Source organism: Psammomys obesus, unplaced genomic scaffold, assembly GCF_907164565.1.
Source record: "Psammomys obesus unplaced genomic scaffold, mPsaObe1.curated_primary_1811, whole genome shotgun sequence".
Lineage (NCBI taxonomy): Eukaryota > Metazoa > Chordata > Mammalia > Rodentia > Muridae > Psammomys > Psammomys obesus.
In genome coordinates this window covers 269482-287930 of record NW_026596176.1, presented here as the reverse complement: position 1 = coordinate 287930, position 18449 = coordinate 269482, and the positions used below count along the sequence as shown (strand labels likewise).

The following is an 18449-nucleotide window of genomic DNA, read 5'->3' as shown; positions in this document are numbered from 1 at the left end:
AGGAGGCTGAGACAAGAGAACAATTTGAAGCTGGCCTAGGCAATCTCCTAGATAACTTAACCAAACACATATATGTATGCACTAGTGTTCACCTCTGATTGAGAAGTCAGTTTGTGGTAAAACTCAAAGTATGGCTGTATCTTACCAACCGTGTATGTTTTGACTTTCCCCACAAAATATACACGATTCCTGGTTATATCAGCAGTCTCCAGTTAAGGAACCTGGTGCCAGAGATGGTATGAGAATGAATTATTCCAATGCAGAACTAAATATTTTATTTCCTTCCTGAGACAGGGTTTCTTTGTGTAGCCTTGGTTGTCCTGAACTTGCCTTGTAGAACAGGCTGGCCTGCCTCTGCTTCCCAGAGTGCTGAGATTATAGACATGTGACATTGCGCCCAGCAACATACATCTTAAAAAAAAAAATCCAAATCCTCGAGAAACCCACCCAGAATCAGCAGGAAGTATATAATCCCAATATTTATTAATACTGAGATAGACTTAATAAGTTGGAGGCCCGTCAAGGTTAGGAGCGAGATCCTGTATAAAAGACCCACATACTCCCCAAACAGGATACTTGAAGTTGTCTTCTTACAGAATGCCTGCTTCTCTTATACAGAAACTTTAAATACAGGGCTTGAGATTTCTTAGATCAGGTATATTAAACTTGGTCTGAAAATATTTTCTTCATACAATCCTTTGATTTACTTGTTATCCACGTCCCTGAATCTCTGCAGGTCGAGACAGATCTGATGGCCTCCTCCCCAGGTAGCAGTTCAATCTCAGTAGGAACCTCAGGTTCCTTTCCCAGGTTGAAACTCTTGGTTTTCACTGTTTCCTTTACAGTAAAAGTAGAAGGTAAAACCAAGTTTTTCACTTATTTTTCATTTCTTTTGGAGAAAGGGTCTTACTATGGAACCCAGGCTGGTGTCACACTCCTGAGAGTTGGGAATACATAGGCTTGGGCTACCATACTCAGCACTTGAACTTTTTTGACTTGGATATTTTTACTACCTTCTCCTAAAACAATTTTAAATGTGTATGGCATACTTGTGGTTGAAACACAACTTGTGGAAGTTGGTCTTTCCTTCCAACATAGGTTCTTAGGTCTATACCCATAAGCCATCTTACCATCACCCTCCGTTTTTGAAGCTTTTTGGTGTCAAATCCTCTAGAGCTGGAGTTTTAGGCAGTTGTGTACTAGGAACCTAACTCCCGAAAGAGCACCATGTACTCCTAACATTTGAACTATCTCTTCATCCTTTTCCCTCCTTTAATGATGAAACTGGTTCAAATAACCTAAGCACATTAACAGAAAGTATATACTGCCCTCTGGTGCACAGACCTAGAATCTTTTCCACCTAGGTTACAACAAAACCAAGATTCCTGTCAGTGATCCTGGATTTCAAACTGTTTAGTATCTACGTTTTTTAAAAATGTTTATGTATGTTTTGCCTTACTATATGTACTGTGCACCATGTATGTGCATGGTGTTGATGGATGGAGTTCCTGGAACTGAAGTTAGTTGTAAACTAAACTTGGGTGCTGACAAATAACAATACTTGTGAGCCAGCTCCCCAGCCTCATTATCTGGAATTTTCACCTACTAAGAGGCAATAGCCTTACTCAGTCCTCATAGGCTATGTGGTGGGGTAGTTCTTAGAAGAATCCCAGTGCTCCAAGAATTGCAATAGGCATAGTGGCATATGCCTCCGATCCCAGCATTCAAGGTGGGTCTCTGTGAGCTCAAGGCCAATCTGACCACATAGCCAAGTTCTAGGCCAGCCAGAGCTATACAAAAACAAACCCCATACATTGCACCTGGCCAACATGGCTAGCAGACACTAAATTTTGGCCTGTAAAACCAAGTTCAAGAGCAAACTTGAACTTGTCTTTGAAGGTATAACTTAACTTTTACTGGTCAACAGAAATACATATGGTGCAGATTAATATACACATGGGAAAAAAGTCATTAAGGCCAGAGCTCAAATGAGATGTGACACAGAAGATGTAACTTTGCTCCAAACTAGGACCAAGTTAAGACTGTCTAGACCAGCAGTTCTCAACTTGTGGGTCTTGACCTGTTGGCAAACTTATCTGCAAAAATACTTACATTATGATTCACAACAGTAGCAAAGTTAGTTAGAACCACTGGTCTAGAGGGAATAGTGAAGACAGTAGGTTCCTGCTGCTGCAGTTTAGATGCTAAGTCCCACTTCACAGTGACTCAAACCCTGATACAAGATGAAATGGGGCAAAAAAAAGGCCAGCTGCTCTAAGCCACAATATGGGCAGAGGTTCTAGATACTTCCAGGCTTTTCCAATTTTTTATTTAAAAAACCAAATCCAGGTTCTGGTGCCCCCCACTCCCCCACCCCCACCCAGCCATAATTTAAATAACTTAGAGACAGAGTGGGAAGGACAGAACAGAAGGGAGTAAGTAGAGAGAAGAGCCCACTACAGTCGTCTCAGTGCCCGCTTCTTGTCCAACTTTTTCTTGGCTGCCAGCTTCTTATCTCGCTCACCTGCATGTTTTTTGGCCATGGGACCCTCAGCTCCTCCTAGGACCCCTGGGGTCATAGGGTCAGTGGAGGAGGCTGTAGCCCCACTGGCCAGGTCCCGAGTAGCCTCAGCCCTCCCACTGCTGGTGCCACCTGCACCCCCATGGATTTCTGTGAGCAGACGGGCACGGGCAGCATACTCTTCGTAGTTCTCCAAAAGCAGGCGGCCTGCCTCCTCGTTAAGTGCAGACTCTGGGTTAGGGTGGATCAGCAGGCACTTGATGGTCTGTGGGGAAAGGACCTACAGTCAGGGGGCCTTGTCCAGCTCAGACACCACACTGGCTCTTCCTTTCACTCCCAAATTAGCTCATGCATGTCACCCTCAAAGGCTACTTTACCTTCAAGGAATCATTGCCATAGTAAGCACAGCCTGACATTGCTAGAGGCCTTTCCCTAACTGGCCCTACCAGTTTCCTGTAGCCAATGTGGCTTAACCACGCTTCTACAGGTGAACAGATGTCCTAATCAGGTCGGAAATTACTCAAGGGCACTTAGGATTGGCCATTGGCTTTAACAGGAATACCAAATTCAGAGCCATTGGAATATATTACACCCAAGAGGGAAAATACTGACCACGGGCATTAAGTATGATGTATATCCATCCGATCAAGCTCATTCTAAATTGCTAGTTCAGAAGGCTCCATGAATAAAACAGTCAGTCTGGAGCTAGGATGGCTACAGGTGCTTCTAAGAGCTTCTGTGGCACATGCAGAGCACCTGAATCAGTAGGTGTTACACTGAAAAGGGATTACGGGGATCTCTCCCTCAACTTTTACCACTGCAACTCCAAACTGGAGGCCTGGCTGTCCTTGATACAGCTCCCTCTTTAACAAGCCCAAAAGCAGACCCAATATAGCCAGCTAGCAGTCCCAGTACTTTGGGATAGAACCAAGCTTAAATGACATCTAGAGGAAGGCAAAGCATGAAAGGTTGGAGGCTGTTTACCTTAAAGCTAAATCCTTTCCAGATGCCCTGAAGGAAACCCCAATTCTCTACCTTCACTACCATTAGCCCCAGAGGCTCATTAGAAATTAAAGGAAAAAAAAAATTAAGTTTATGGGAGGGGCAAAGGAGGCACCAGGTGACCCAACTACTTTAAGTGGCCTTTAGGGACGTTGGAGCACTGGCCTAGACCAGTCATCTACACCTCAGTGAGCACAGAACTGTGGCAGTCCTGTACACAACAGATGCTGAATGGCGTCCCCTGCCTCCCCTCACAAGATGCCAGCTGCAGTATTGACAACCAAGCTCATCTCCTAATATTACAAAAATATCCCAGGCAGAGTAAACCCCAAGCTAAAAAAATACTACTACAGGAAAACAATTCTGATGTTGATATGGGCCTGGAGAGATGGCTCAAAGGTCCTGAGTTCAATTCCAGCAACCATATAGTGGCTCACAACCATCTACAATGAGATTTGGTGCCCTCTTCTGGCCTGCAGGCATACATGTAGACAGGACACTGTAAAATAGTCTTGGGGGGGTGCGAAAGCAGTATTGATGATTGCACTACGACTCGTTTCCAAGAAAACAAAAAACAAATGAATGAACAAAATACCTACTACAACAAAACCCACCCAGCTGAGGGGTGTGGGTAGCTCCAGCTTCTGGGGAGTTTTAGTCTCTATTTACTTACTTGTTTGGGTCAAAAGATCTAATAACCATGGCCAGAGGATCACAAGTTCAAGGACAATTTGGGCTAGTAAGCAAACAAACTTAAAATTGTTGAAATTTATGATATGTAAATTAGAGTCCCTAAAACCACACTGCTTTCTACCTTTCATAAAACCACACTACCACACAAACCCACAGCTGTTGGATGTGGTGAGGTGCCTATCCCTTAACAGTGCAAAAAGAGTGCTTGGTGACATAGGCCAACCCTTCCACTATTTTTCGGAAAGGCTGGGAACCTTACTTTGACTCTGCCCCTACTACTCCACAGTTGATTATTAGGAACTAAACAAAGTACAGAGGCTGAAACTCACCAGCAGCACATGTCGGATGCCCAGCTCAGCTGTCCAGTCCCTCTTGAGAACATTGACACAGATCTCGCCATTGGGACCCACATTTGGGTGGAAGATCTTAGTCAGGAAGTAGCCCTTGGGTGGGGAAGCAGGGAAGTCCTTGCCCAGTAGGAGCTTCATGCGGAACAGACCTCCTGCATAAGGGGTCCCCTCTAGAGCAGAGAAAAAGGACTACTTTAGGATATCCTAGAATCCTTCAACATCTCACAGACCAGTTTCCTTGGGTCTGGCTGACAGCCAGTCAATCCCACCAGGCTGGGGAAATTGAGACCAACAAAGAACAGCTTCCCAGGTACTACAGGCAACATCTCTCTACACCTTGACTGTATTGTTTATGCCTTGTCCTAGAGTCCACACCCCACGCTACCCTTGATTCCTGGACCTCCACTGTCACTCTTCAGGACAAAGGGACCCAAACCCACCAACTTTTCCTGCAAGCCATTTCCCAAGCCTTTCCCCACCCTCTCGTGTTTTCTTCTTTTTTGGCTTTCGAGACAGGGTTTCTGTGTAGCCTTAGCTGTTCTGGACTCATTTTGTAGACCAGGCTGGCCTTGATCTCAGTGATCCACCTGCCTCTGCCTCCTAGAGTGCTGGGATTATACTGTGCTCGGCAATGGAAGGTGTTTTCTTTTACCTACTTGCTTGGGTCAAATCTGGTAATCACAAATGGTCTACCCCCTGCGGTTGCTAAAATAGTTAACATCTCAGCACCACAGAGTAGACAATTCAGGATTCTGAAACTGATTTTAGCTGACTTTGTAGAAATCCAGATAACAGGCCAGGCAGTGATGGTGCACGCCTTTCATCCTTGCACTTGGGAGGCAGAGGCAGGTCGATCTCTGTGGTTCAAGGCTGCTCTGATCTACAGAGTGAGTTCCAGAACAGCTAGGACTCAAACAGAGAAACCCTGTCTCAAAAATAAAAGTCCAGATAACAAATGAGGTCTGAAAAAATATATATATATATACCTTGCTTACCACACGCAATCAGTTCATTACCACCTATTTCCCTTCAATGCCTCCAAAGTCCAGACACTTGACAGTCGAATAGTGGGTATTGCTGATGATATTCCCACCACCTTGTGGACTTTCTTTTTCTACTCAGTTCATAAGCATCATCAGGTCACACTTCACAGCCTTAATCCAAACCGAGGCCAGAGCTCTAGTACATGCTCAGTGACCAGGGAAAAGCAAGCATACTTGATATTTGTGGTGTCCCAGAGTACATCACTGGCACAACGATGTAACTGATCTGCCCCCAGTTTGTCTACAGCACCTCAAAGGCTGCCTTTGAGTTCAGTTTGTTCCACAGCCACTGGACAGAAGAATCTAGTAAGTGGCCGTTCCCTTTCGTGCCTACACTCACCAGGGCCCTCGATGGTGACTTGCAGGTCCGTGAGATCCTCCTCATTGGGGAAGACTTTAATGCCATCAGGTGGGTCTGCTGTTAGTGTTGTCACCTCCTTGTACACTAGGCGGATGATGTGGGGAGGCAGATTCTCTACGTTGGAGTTCTGGGCACGGATGGAAAAGGAGAATAAGTAGCCCGAAAGAGCTGGGATTAAGGATTCGGTAGACACCAGAAAGGTGACATTACTAGTACCAGGCTGTCAACCATCGCTGGAAAACTGAACCCAGGATGTGTTTCTGGCCGTTGCCCCAAATTTGACCGGTCCATGGAAACGCGAAGTTGTCTCGGAAAGGGCTTCTCGGTGGCTCCTCATACCCCGAACGTCCCAAAGATGGCTCTTTAAGACGCGTTATGGGCCCACTAGTGGTTCCAGGTGGGCCTAAGGCCTAAGCCTGTGCCCTTCCCCTTAGTCTTGAACCGCCACCCACAAGAAATGAAATAAATAAAAAAGAAACCTGGGAGAGATGGCGGCGAGGTGTCTTGATCCTGAAAACACCCACGGGCGGGCCGCAAGGTGCCCAAATCCCTTCCCAAGGCTCCGAGGGCCTCCCGTAAAGGCCTAGGACCGATTGCTCGCTCCGGACGCCCAGCCGTGTCACCAAAGCACTCGAAAGCTAGCTAGGAACACTTGGGACGCCGCAGCCACCTTCTTTACCAGAGTCCCCAACCGCCCCTGAGGCCGCCCGCGTCGCTCACCATGACTTCGGCCGGCCGGGGGCGGGTCCCCCCGGCCCCCTTCCTGCACTTCTCGAACCGTCGGCCGGGGCGGGGGGCCCAACTTCCGGCCGCTGTGGCCCTAGCGAGGGCCCCCGAGGCCCCGCTGCGCTCCCCACTAACTTCGACGCCCGCTATAAAACGCTCGCAATGTTACGTCCGCCTGGCCGCACTCAGCCGGCCGCGCGCGCAGCTCCGTGCTTTTATAGCCACTCGCAGGCCCCGCCCACCCCGCGACGCGTCTCGACCGCGTACGTCAGCGCGCACGTTGCCTGACGGTCGGCGCGCTCTCCTCCGCTCTTCTCAGAAGAAGGGGAGAAGTTCGAATCGAGTTTGTGGAGCGGGCCATCCAATGAGGGCTCACGCCGGCTGAGGAGGCGGCCTGGGAGAACCAAGCAGCGGAACACTCGGAGGGAGAGAAAGGCGGCAGCTCCCGGGGCCACGCGGCCGCTGATTGGCCCGTTTGAATGAGACGCCGCTACGGCTCGGGGTACGCGCGCGCGCTCCGGCCTCGAGAAAGACTAACGGTCGTCCAGGGGACGGGGCGGGGCGATGGAAGGCGGGATTTGGGGGGCTTAAACGCGTGACTGAAGGGGCCCCGACCAATAGAGAGGGATGTTCGTGGTCCGGGCTTGTGGGGCGCGTAGGAACGGAGAGCTTCTAAAGGGAAGCCATTTTACCGTGATAGACGCTACCCCTGGCCAATGAAATTTCTCAGTTTCTTCCGTGTATACAAATAAGTACCCGCTGAGGCTGGCAACCCGGCCTGGAAGCCAGGGAGAGGCGGAAGCCGGATATCCATCTGAAATTGTCTATGCGGCGCCATTTTGTGCTGTGGTCCCTATGTACGTGTTAAGATAACACCTCAAAATCAGGTTAAATGTCTCTGAAGGCTTGAACTTCCTGGTCCTCTAGAGTATGACTTGTGACACCTTTGTTACCCTTAAGTCTCTTTCGTAGCTAGTAAACTCTGGGATACTTTGGGATGCCAGGGAAGAAGTCAGGGAATTCTCTCAGCCTTAGGGTGTGGCTCTGTGACTGGCCCCTAGTCAGGTCTATCTAGTCTGGGAGTACTGTCTTTGGTGTCTGTCAAGTCTTTCAGTTGCCTGAAAACCTGGCTGAAGTTTCAGGGCAGACCTTTGGAAATGACGTGCAAGGAGAACTGGATATGGAACTTGAGGGTAACAGGGTACTGAAAAATAAGGACATCACACCTAGATATAGTAGCAGAGCAGGATTTGTTGTAGATATGAGGGAGATAACAGCCAGACGCATATGGAAGGGTCCAGACTGAACCATGGCAGGAGGGTGAGAGAGGAAGAGAAGAGAGAGCAGGGTCAAGTAGATCAAGAGTGGACCCTCAGATCAAGAGGCCGAGAGAGCTGTTAAACAAAATGGCTGCATTAAGTAAGGACTCCCAAGCTGAGGGAAGAGATTTAAAGCCCAGCCCAAGGTTGAGAAGTTGTGGGGCTGGGTGAGAAGCGCTGGGAGGAGCCATAGGTGCTAAGACTACTCTAGCACCTCTGAGACACAATAGGTTTTCTTCCCTGTCAGAGATTGGAATTCGAGGCAGAAGAACAGAGGGGTGCCTGCACAGGACAGGCATCATAATGTGTGGACTTACGAGTTCCTGTTTCAAACAACAGCAACACACACAAATGCAGAGCCTAAAAAAGGTTGCTTGTAGCCCGGTGGTAGAGTGTTTGTAGAGCACATTGGAAACTCTGGGTTCCAGCTCCAGAAATACTTTAAAACTGTTTGGTAGTACATGTCTGTAATCCCAGCATATTTGGGAGATGGAAGCAGAAGGATCAAAACTTCAAGGCCTTTTTTTGGCTACATAGCAAGGTTGAAACCAGTTGAGACTATGTGAGAGTCTATCTAAATAAAGAAAAGATAATAATAATAGAAAAACCTAAAGAGGGGAAGGAAAGGGAGATAAGGGAAAGATAATCAGAGTGACTCACTTAGATGAACAGTATAGCTTTTCAATACAGTCATTTTGGATCATATACTTGTGACAGTCTTTACTGAATTGGCTCAAAAAAAACCCCACAACAATTCATGCTGTGAACTATAGTCAAAAACATTTAAAAAGGGGAGACAGGTCAGGCTAATATGGGGTGGGGGTGATGAGCAAATTATTATATACGATATGAAAATAAAATGAAATCTTGTACACTACAAAACTTTGAAAAATGCTATGGGGGGGGCTGGAGAGATGGATCAAAGGTTAAGAGCACTGGCTATTCTTTTAAAGGTCCGGAGTTCAATTCCCAGCAATCACTTGGTGGCTCATAGCCATCTATTATGAGATCCTATGCCCTCCGCTGCCTGGCAGGCACACATGCTTGCAGAATAATGTATAAATAATAAGTAAATAAATCTTCAGAAAAGAAAAATGCTATTTTTCATAGTATACATAAAAATTGAAATTAATCAAAGACCTGACTCAGAGAACAAAAATTATAAAACTCATAGGAACAGAAACAAAACATGGGGACTGGAAGTATAGACTAGTGGTAGAGTGCTTGCTGACTCTGTTAAACTTTTGTCTTTTTTTCATATTTTAGACAAATACTTGAGAAAAATACTTATTTTAGCTCATGGTTTCTGAAGTTTCAGTCCTCTGTGGTGAAGGTGTGGAGTAAAGAAGCTGATCAGAATCATGACAACAAGGAAGCATAAGAAGAGATACACCTTCAGAAAATGGTTCCTCCCTCTTTTCCTCCCACATACACTTCTGTTAAGTTTTTTGAGAGACAGAATTTCACTATGTAGCCATAGCTGGCCAGGAGCTCTTGTGTAGACCAGCCTGGCCATGAATTCACAGAGATCACCGGACCCTACTTCCTGACCTCACCCTGAACTCATTCCCGTTACCCATCATTTAGCCTATGGGATGATACTACCCACATTCAGGTCCCTCACCCTTAGTTAACCTCCTGGACCTGCCCTCCATATACACCTAGAGTCACTTCCATTGAACTATGATAGCATGGCAGAGATCCAGAGAGAATTACACTGTCTCCAGGAATCCCGGGCTTGGGAGAGAACAGGCTGACTCCAGAGTAATAGCAACTCATCTTGCAGGAAGACATTTTACAGTTCTGACAACCTGTCTCAAAGCTAAATCTGCATGAGCATATTTCCTGAGTCTTGTTTCCTATTTTCTGTAAAACTGTGGCTTTGTTAAAGGGAAAGCAGAAAGAAACCAAGGACCCTTTTTCCTGACTAATTCTGGCCGTAGTTGTAATGAAACCTATTTTCTTTCACCAATTCTTTTTTAAAAAGAATTTATTTATTATGCACATGAGTGCTTTGCCTGTATGTATATATGTATGTATGTATGTGTACTACATGCATACCTGGTGGCCAGGAAGTTTAGAAGAGGGTGTCAGATCCCCTAGAACTGGAGTTACTGATTGTTGTGGACCACCATGTGTTGCTGGCGACTGAACTTAGGTCTTCTGTAAGAGCAACGGGTGCTCTTAATCACTAAACCATTTGTTCAGTGTCAGAACAGGGTCCAGGAACTGAGTGCTTGTAAGAATACTCTAAAAAAACAGGTCTTGTAACCTCAGTTTCTTAATAGAATTGTTCTTGGAATGTGTTTTGATGTTCCTGTGTTCTCCCCATGTGTAGTGGCTAGGAGTGAGTTTGCTTACTGGTGTTATTAAATTAAATGTTTTAACTATTCTTTATATATCTCTATGGAAAAACATGTTTTTTGCCTTGTGTAGTTTGTCCTTGTGATTGTATGTAGCTTGAACTCATGATAACTTTACTCACATGACCTTTTTTTTTTTTTTTTCCTTCATGGTACAATTGAGGGGTTCTCAATCCTCAGGGCATAAATCAGAGGTTTCTTTGGGAAGGGAGTCAAAAGATCCTTTCACAGGGCTTGCCTAAGACCATTGGAAAACACAGATCTCTACATTATAGTTCATAACAGTAGCAAAATTACAATTATGAAGTAGTAATAAAAATTTTATGGTTGGGGGTCATCACAACATCAGGAACTATATTAAAGGGTCACAACATTAGGAAGGTTGAGAGCAACTGGAATTATTGTCTGAGGCTTTGAATAAAGTTTGCTGTTGCAAGAGACTTTGGTCTGCCTCATTTATTGGTTCCATTCTCCCAGGTCCAACTGCCTTTCTAGTGGTTACAGTCCAGCCTTATTTGTATTTTTTTTGAGATAGGGTTTCTCTATATAGCCTTGGCTGCCTTGGCCTCTCTTTGTAGACCAGGCTGCCTCAAACTCACAGAGATCTGCCTGCCTCTGCCTCCCAGAGTGCTGGGATTACAGCCACTGCGCTAGGCTCAGCCTCCTTATTTTACAAATTTTTGTCTTAAGGTTTTCTGCTGGTCTGGAAATGAGATACAAGCCTCAAGTTGGCTGGATGAAGCACTCCTTTTTGACTCTAGCATTACCAGTAAGCAAACAAAACAAAAATACATAGGGGTAACTGTTCATGACCTTGGGTTAGGCAATGGCTTCTTACATATGATGCCAAAAAACAGCAAAAGAAAACAAGATTTCATCAAAACCAAAAATTTTCATGTTCAAAGGACCATCTGAAATGAAAAGATATGGGTTGGGGTGTGGCTCAGTGGTAGAGGGCCTGCCTAGACTTTGTCAGTGAGGGGCTGGAAGTATAGCTCAGTGGTAGAGGGCCTGCCAACAGTCCACCAGTCTGTGCTACAAGACGCTCTGTCTCAAACAAGATGAGGGATAAAGTACTTGCCTTGCAAGAGTGAGTTGATCTAAAGTTCATGGAATCCATCTAGAAGCCACGTACAGTAGTATGTATCCATAATCCCAGGGGAGAATAGGAGAGCCCCAGAAGCTGGGAGGGCAGCTGGCCTGGTGCATGCAGCAGCAAAGAGGCGACCCTCCCTCACAGAAGCTGTACATGAGAAGTGACACACAGAATGCGCATATATAAGCCTTCATACAGACACAGGAACAAGAATTATGAACATATATGTATGCACTACATTAAAAATTTGCTTCTGTCTGGTATTTTGCCACATAAGTGAGAAAGGTAACTAATGTGAAGGGTATGAGTTGCTGTCAAAATTGTAGCTCACTGAAGAGGTCTGGGAATGCTGGCAAGGTACTGTAGACTTAAACAGGGTAGATCTCATTGAGAAGGTAATTTTGGATTGGAGAATGCTCAGGAAATAAAAACACCTACTGCTCTTGCAGAGGCCACATCAGGCGGCCCACAGCTGCCAGTAACTGCAGTTCCAAGGGATCCAATACCCTCTGGCCTCTTCAGGTACCAGCACACATATAGTACACATACATTCATGCAGGTACCCACACAGACACATAAAATATTTTTTTAAAAGATGACATTTGAATTGGGAGTTAAAAGAACCAAGGGAGGAAATTGTATAAGAGCTCAGAGGAAGACTTTTGATGACAGAGGAAACAGTTGATGTCAGGAATGGGCCTGGATATTAGCAATCTTCAAAGTATGTAGCAATCCCGGACAAATAGCATTGTGTCCTCTTCTATTTCCTATGCATCCTTTTATGCTGTGTGTGGATTCTAGAAGGTTCCCTGCACTATGACATCCTGAGTCTCTCCAAGCAGTCACTTACTGTCTTTCCACCCGTACCTGCAGCTGATCTGAGGAAATAGACAAGAATCCCTTGTCATCTTGGGTGGGATCTGTTTTGTAAATATGCCTGTCAGTGGACCAGGTGCTCCCTCTAGTGATAAACCCAGAGCACAATACAGAGGCTCTGCATTTGGTAACACATTTTTTGTTTTTGTTTGTTTGTTTGGTTGGCTGGTTGTTTTTTGTTGTTGTTGTTTTAAATTTCAAGACAGAGGAGTTCTCTCTGTAGCCCCAGCTGTCCTGGGGCTCCCACTGTAGAGCAGGCTGGCCTTGAACTCAGAGATCTGCCTGCCTCTGCCTCCTGAGCTCAGGGGTGAAAGGCGTGCACCACCACTGCCCACTGAGGGTTTCTTTCAGAGCTGCAAAGCCAATGCTCCAGATGCATGTCAAAAGTAAACAGGGTCAGGGGGTATGGTATGGCTCAGTCAGTAAAATGTGTACCACAAAGTATGAAAACCAGAGTTCCAGCCCAGCGCAGTGGCACACGCCTTTAGTCCCAGTATTCAGGAGGCAGAGATGGGCAGATCTCTCTGAGTTCAAGACCGGGCCCTCCTAGTCTAAGACAGCCCAGGCTACAAAGATAAACCCTGACTGGAAAAACCAAAACCAAACCAAACCAAACCAAAACAAGAACAAAAAAGAAAACCAGAGTTCTATTTCCTAGCACTCATGGTCTTCTAGGTTAAAGCTGGTACTGGCCCACAAAAGGTCTTCAAAACCCAGTCTGGGGATGTAGTTCAGTGGGTAGAGGGCTTGCCAGTCATAGCCTGGGTTCAATCTTCAGCACCACAAACAAACAAACAAACAAACAAACAAACAGTTGTAAAGCTGGCTGTGGTGGTGCATGCCATTTCCCCAGGCAATCAGGAGGCAGAGACCAGTGAATTCCCGAGTTTGAGGATAGTCTTGTCTATAGTCCACGATGGTCAGGGCTACACAGAGAAACCCTGTCTCAAAAAATAAAGCCAAACCAGTGTGTGGTTCACACACGTAATCCCAACACTCAGGTAGTGGAGACCGGTGGATCAGGAGTTCAAGATCATCTTTGGCTACATGGTCAGTTTGAGACTAGCCTGGGTCGCCTAAGACCCTGTCTCAGAAAAAAGTGATAATAAAACTTGTTTTGCTTTTTTATTCTAGACAGGATCTCACTATGTAGCTCTGGCTATCCTGGAACTCACTCTGTATACCAGGCTGGCCTTAAACTCACAGGGCACTCTGACTCCTGAATGCTCAGGTGAAAGGAATAAGTCACTATTTCTAACTAATAAAACATTTCTTAAGAAAGGCAAGCTGGAGCCCTGGCATGGTGGAACACACCTTTAATCCCAGCACTCAAGGAGGCAGAGGCAGGGGGACCTCTGAGACTTTGGGGCCAGCCTGGTCTTCAGAGTGAATTCCAGGATAGCCAAGGCTACAGAGAGAAATTCTATCTCAAAAAACCAAAAATAAATAAATAGAATTGCTTTACTGTTGGACTTACTGGCATGTGCTTTTACAATCCCAGCACCTAGGTAGGAGGACATCTGGGCTACCAACAAGATCCCGTCTTGGGGCTGAAGAGATGGCTCAGCAGTTAGGAAACACTGTGCGATCAGATCCCAGCCTGCAAGTAATGCCTGTAACCCTAGCTCTGAGGGATCTGACCTCTCTTCTGGTTGCCTGGTGTGCACAGTGCTGGGATTACAAGTGTGTACCTCCACATTTGCCTTTCTAGGTGCAGGAGGTTTGTTCATACTAAGCAAGCACTCTATCAGCTGTGGGAGTGTGTGTGCATCCTTTAAAGAAAAAGACCAGCTGGACAGTGGTGGTGCACACCTTTAATCCCAGCACACAGGAGGCTGAGGCAGGCGGATCTCTGAGTTCGAGGTCTACAGAGTGAGTTCCAGGACAGCCAAAGAAACCCTGTCTGTGGAAAAAAAAATGAAAAAGAAAAAGAAAAACAACTTACTTATTGTTATTTGATGTGTATGGGCATTTTGCAAACATATATGAACATGCAGTGCCCGAGGAGACCAGAAGAGGGCATTGTATCCTCTGGATCTGGAATGCCATACGTTTGCTGGGACTGGAACCCAGGTCTTGTGCAAGAACAGCCGCTGTTCTTTGTCACTGATTTATTTACAGGTGGTGGACCTGGGAGAATGGAGCCAGTAAAGGAAGCAGACTAAAGTCTCATTCAGGAGCCAGTTTTATTCAGAGCTTCAGACAATTTATCCCCTGAGAGTTAAGAAAGGTTACCTGAAAGTCCTCATGTGTTCAGGCTGTATACAATCACAAGGACATGGCGAAATGTGTTTCTCTATAGAGTCACGTAAAGGATAATTTAAACATTTAATTGAATAACACCAGCAAGCAATAAGGAGTATTCTGAAGCAAACTGACTCCTTATCCACTACATCTGTGAGTAACAGAAAAACACATCTAAGAACAGTTTCATGTTTTGAAGAAACCGAGGCCACAAGACTCTTGTACTCAGAATTTTCCACTCACTTTATTCCTATACCGTGTTCTGACATTCTTAACCACTGAGCCATCTCTCCAATCCCTTGTACATAGACTTTATCAATCTTAGACTGTCTTGTTCCTCAGGACTATCCCCTAGGGCCTCAGGGGGCTCCATGGGAATCTTTGCATGGGAAGAAAATTTCCTGAAGAGCCTTGGTAAAGTACAAACAGGTGATCTGGCCACACGGACACAGGAGATTTTTTACTTTATTCTTGGAATAGCTGTAAGTTTGAGGTTCTCTGCAAGGGCAAAGCTAAAGAAAGGTGAAATTAGCAGAGTGGTGGTAGCAGCGGTGATACACATCTTTAATCCCAGTATTTAGGAGGGAAGCAGGTGGATCTCTGAGTTTGAGGCCAGCCTTGTCCAGGACAGTTAGGAGTGCATAGAGAAACCCTGATTGGAAAAATCAAATAAGTAAAATAAAGAGGTGAAATAAAAAAGCGCACACCTTGTGTAAATTTTTGAGGTTCACAAGACACAGGTTAAGAATAGCTGCTCAGAGACTGTGCTGTTAACACTATGGAGCTGGGAACTGGGAAGGATGGGTGTTAGGTTAGAAAAGCAGAAACTCAAGGCTGCACCCAGACTACTCCTCTTCCTCCTCCTCGCCCTTGTCATCATCCCCCCCCCCCCCCCCCCCCCCCCCCCCCCCCCCCCCCCGTCCTTTTCCTCCTTTTTCTTTCTTGAGACAGGGTTTTTCTATGTAGCTCTGGCTGTCCTGGAGCTCAATCTGTAGACCAGGCTGGCCTCAAACTCACAGATCCATCTGCCTCCGCCTCCCAAGTGCTGGGATTAAAGGCGAGTGCTGCTGCCGCCGCCACCACCACCACCACCACCACCTGGCTGAGATCCACCCAGACTTCTTGAGTGCCCCCCGACTTCTAGAGTGCAGTGTAGGAGGAGATGGCTCTTTTCCCTCCCTCCTTTCTTCTTTCTTCTATATAATTTTCATGACATTTATGTATGTATAGAATTTCATACATTACAACATACATGTGGAGGTGGAACAGGTTATCTTTTCCATTTTGTGGGTACAGGGAGTCCAGCTCAGATCATCGCGCTTGGTGGCCATCACTGAATGTGTGTGTTTATGTGTGTTTCCGAGACAGGGTCGCTCTATGTTGCTCTGACTGTCCTGAAACTCACTGTGTACATGAGGCTTGTCTTCTGAATGCTGGGATTAAAGGTATGCACCACCACCTGGCTTGGTTGACCATCATCTTTACCAGCTGAGCCATCTTTTCTTCCTTTCTCTCTCTCTTCTTTCTTCCCTCCACCCTCTTCCTTCCATCCTCCCTCCCTCTCTCCTCACCTCTCCCTTCTGTTAAAAAAAAACACTTTATTTTTATTTTATGTGTATGAATGTTTTGTCTGCTTGTATGTCAGTGCATGCAGTACTGTCGGAGGCCAAACAAGGATGTTGGATTTCCTGGAACTTTACAGATCATTGTGAGCCATCATATGAGTGCTGGAAACTGAACTTGGGTCCTCTGGATGAGCAGCTGGTGCTTTTAGTCAACTAGCCATCTCTCCAGCCCCCACACCTACACCCATTTCTCGAGACAAAGTTTCACTGTGTATCCCTAACTGACTTGAAGTGCTGGGAAATCCTTATGCCTCTGTCTCCAGAGTTCTGGTTTTACAGGCACACACCACTAAGCGCTCTCTCTCTCTCTCTCTCTCTCTCTCTCACCCCCTTTCTCTCTCTTTCTCTCCCTCCCTTTAAAAATATTCATTTTATTTTGAATTATGCGTGTGTGTGTGTGTGTGTGTGTGTGTTTGTGTACACAGGTGTGAGTACAGGTGCTTGGTAAGCCAGAAAAAGGTGTCAGGTCCTAGAGGACAGATTTTGAGAGCTGCTGGAGCCAAGCAAAGGTGGGGAGGGGCCACTGAAGAAAAGGAATTAGCTTCTGAGTCATCTCTCTAGCCCCACCACACCCCTTTCTTTCTGCTAAAATTTGCTGTATAACCGAGGATGACCTTGAACTTTTTGAATTGTTGTTTTGTTTTTGAGACGGTTTTGTTATGTAGTCTTGATTAGCCTGTCACGGCTGTGTGGCTGTGTAGACCAGGCTTGCCTGAAAGTCCACCTTTCTCTGCTTTCTAGGTGCTGCTGTTAACAGCGTGTGTAGTGCCTTGTGAGGCTGACCTTGAACTTCTGATCCTCCAGATCCACCTCCCAAGTATTAGGTTGACAGGATTGTGTCCCAGTCTTTCCTTCTTTTTCTAAGTTTAATCACACGTATGTATGTATGTTGTATGTGTGCTGTATGTGTAGGTACAAGAGTGCCACTGCATGTGTGGATGTCCTGCTGCAAACTGGGTGTCAGTTCCCTCATTTCACCATGTAGGCTCCAGGGAGCAAACTCAGGCTGTCAGGTTTGGCGGTGCAAGCCTCTCTACACAGAGCCAACCCACTGGTCTGCCTACTGCTCCTTATTGACCGACATCAACCTGAACATTGCCTAGCAGACATTTGAGTCACAAAAAGGCCATCTTCATTATTTTCCTCCAGATGACTTTCACTGTTCAATTCTTTTCTTTTTTCCTTTCTCTCTGTACCAAACAGATAGTTAGGTGTGCATAAGTTAAATATATGTCTGATACACTTGTATTATTAGATGAGGAAAAGCAGGTTACAGAGCAACCTATATATAGGAAGACTGCTTTGTTGAGGGGAAATGTGTTTGCATGTGGAAAATTCTGGAAGGAAGCATAAAAATGCAAATCGAGTTTGACTGACTGGCTGATGTTCACTTGGCCCTCTCCTCGATTCTCTGGATCCTCTCATCTGTTCCTCTCACAATCACTGTCATTGTCAGGGTGCATTTGGCTGCCAGGAATGGGAGCCCAATCAAGAGAGGCTTGTGAGAGAACGCAGGGACTTCCGAGGGCCATTTGCTCCTCAAGAACAGGGACTTATTTGTGCTGTTCACTCAATTTTGTTGAATAAATCTGCGAGTTGGCATAACAAAAATATGAATCCAAGCTGGCTCCTTTGAGTCCCTAGCTAGGGCTAGGTAGTTACTGCCTTCATACTATTTTGGCCCCTTTCTTATTTTCCCCAGTTCACATTCCTTCTCTCTCTCTCCTTCCCTCTTTCTCATTTCCCTTCATTTCTATTTCTGTTTTTTGTGTTTTTGTTTTTTTTTTTTTTTTTTTGTGTGTGTTTTTTTTTTTTTTGTTTGTTTGTTTGTTTTGCTGGGGCAGAGGCAATTAAGACAGAATCTTGCTATGCAGCCACGGCTGGATTGGTATTCACTGTGTAGCTCAAGCTGGCCTTGAATGTTTTTATGGTTGTGTGTATGTGTTCATATGTGTCAAGTCCACGATGTCCTTCTGCAGGAGCTGTCCCCAGAGCTTGTGGATTAAGCTAGCCAGCCAGCCCTGGGGATCCACCTGTCCCTACCTTTCCAGTGTCCTTGTGCCTAGCTTTGTGTATAGACGTCAGAGATCCAACTCAGGTCACCAAGCTTGGGTGCCAAGCACTTTCCTGACTGCACTGTATTCTCAGGCAACTTCACTCTATTTTATTAAAGTAGGTTATCATGTAGCGTAGCCTGGTGTCAAACCCTTGGTCTTTCTATATCCACTTC

General features: G+C 45.8%; 1 protein-coding gene and 1 long non-coding RNA gene across 2 annotated transcripts; one reads left to right on the top strand and one right to left on the bottom strand.

The window, feature by feature from the left end:
- Nucleotides 1–2304: 2304 nt before the first annotated feature.
- On the bottom strand, nucleotides 2305–6902 carry Ube2s (ubiquitin conjugating enzyme E2 S). The gene is made up of 4 exons (XM_055595662.1): nucleotides 6691–6902; nucleotides 5950–6097; nucleotides 4546–4736; nucleotides 2305–2786 (listed from the first exon to the last, which is right to left on the bottom strand). The coding sequence occupies exons 1-4, from the start codon at nucleotides 6691–6693 to the stop codon at nucleotides 2457–2459; spliced, it is 672 nt and encodes a 223-aa protein (XP_055451637.1). The 5' UTR covers nucleotides 6694–6902; the 3' UTR covers nucleotides 2305–2456.
- A 54-nt stretch (nucleotides 6903–6956) lies between these two features.
- LOC129667927 (uncharacterized) lies at nucleotides 6957–10818 on the top strand. Its single transcript, XR_008718841.1, has 2 exons — nucleotides 6957–7198; nucleotides 9282–10818. It is a non-coding gene; the product is annotated as an uncharacterized LOC129667927 (long non-coding RNA).
- Nucleotides 10819–18449: the final 7631 nt, after the last annotated feature.

Bases quoted from the DNA above. Each gene is read 5' to 3' on its own strand.
- Ube2s (XM_055595662.1), bottom strand. The intron at 4,737-5,949 runs GTGAGTGTAGGC...TCTCTGCTCTAG, and splicing joins AGTCACCATCGAGGGCCCTG to AGGGGACCCCTTATGCAGGA. The intron at 2,787-4,545 runs GTGAGTTTCAGC...CTTTCCCCACAG, and splicing joins GCATCCGACATGTGCTGCTG to ACCATCAAGTGCCTGCTGAT.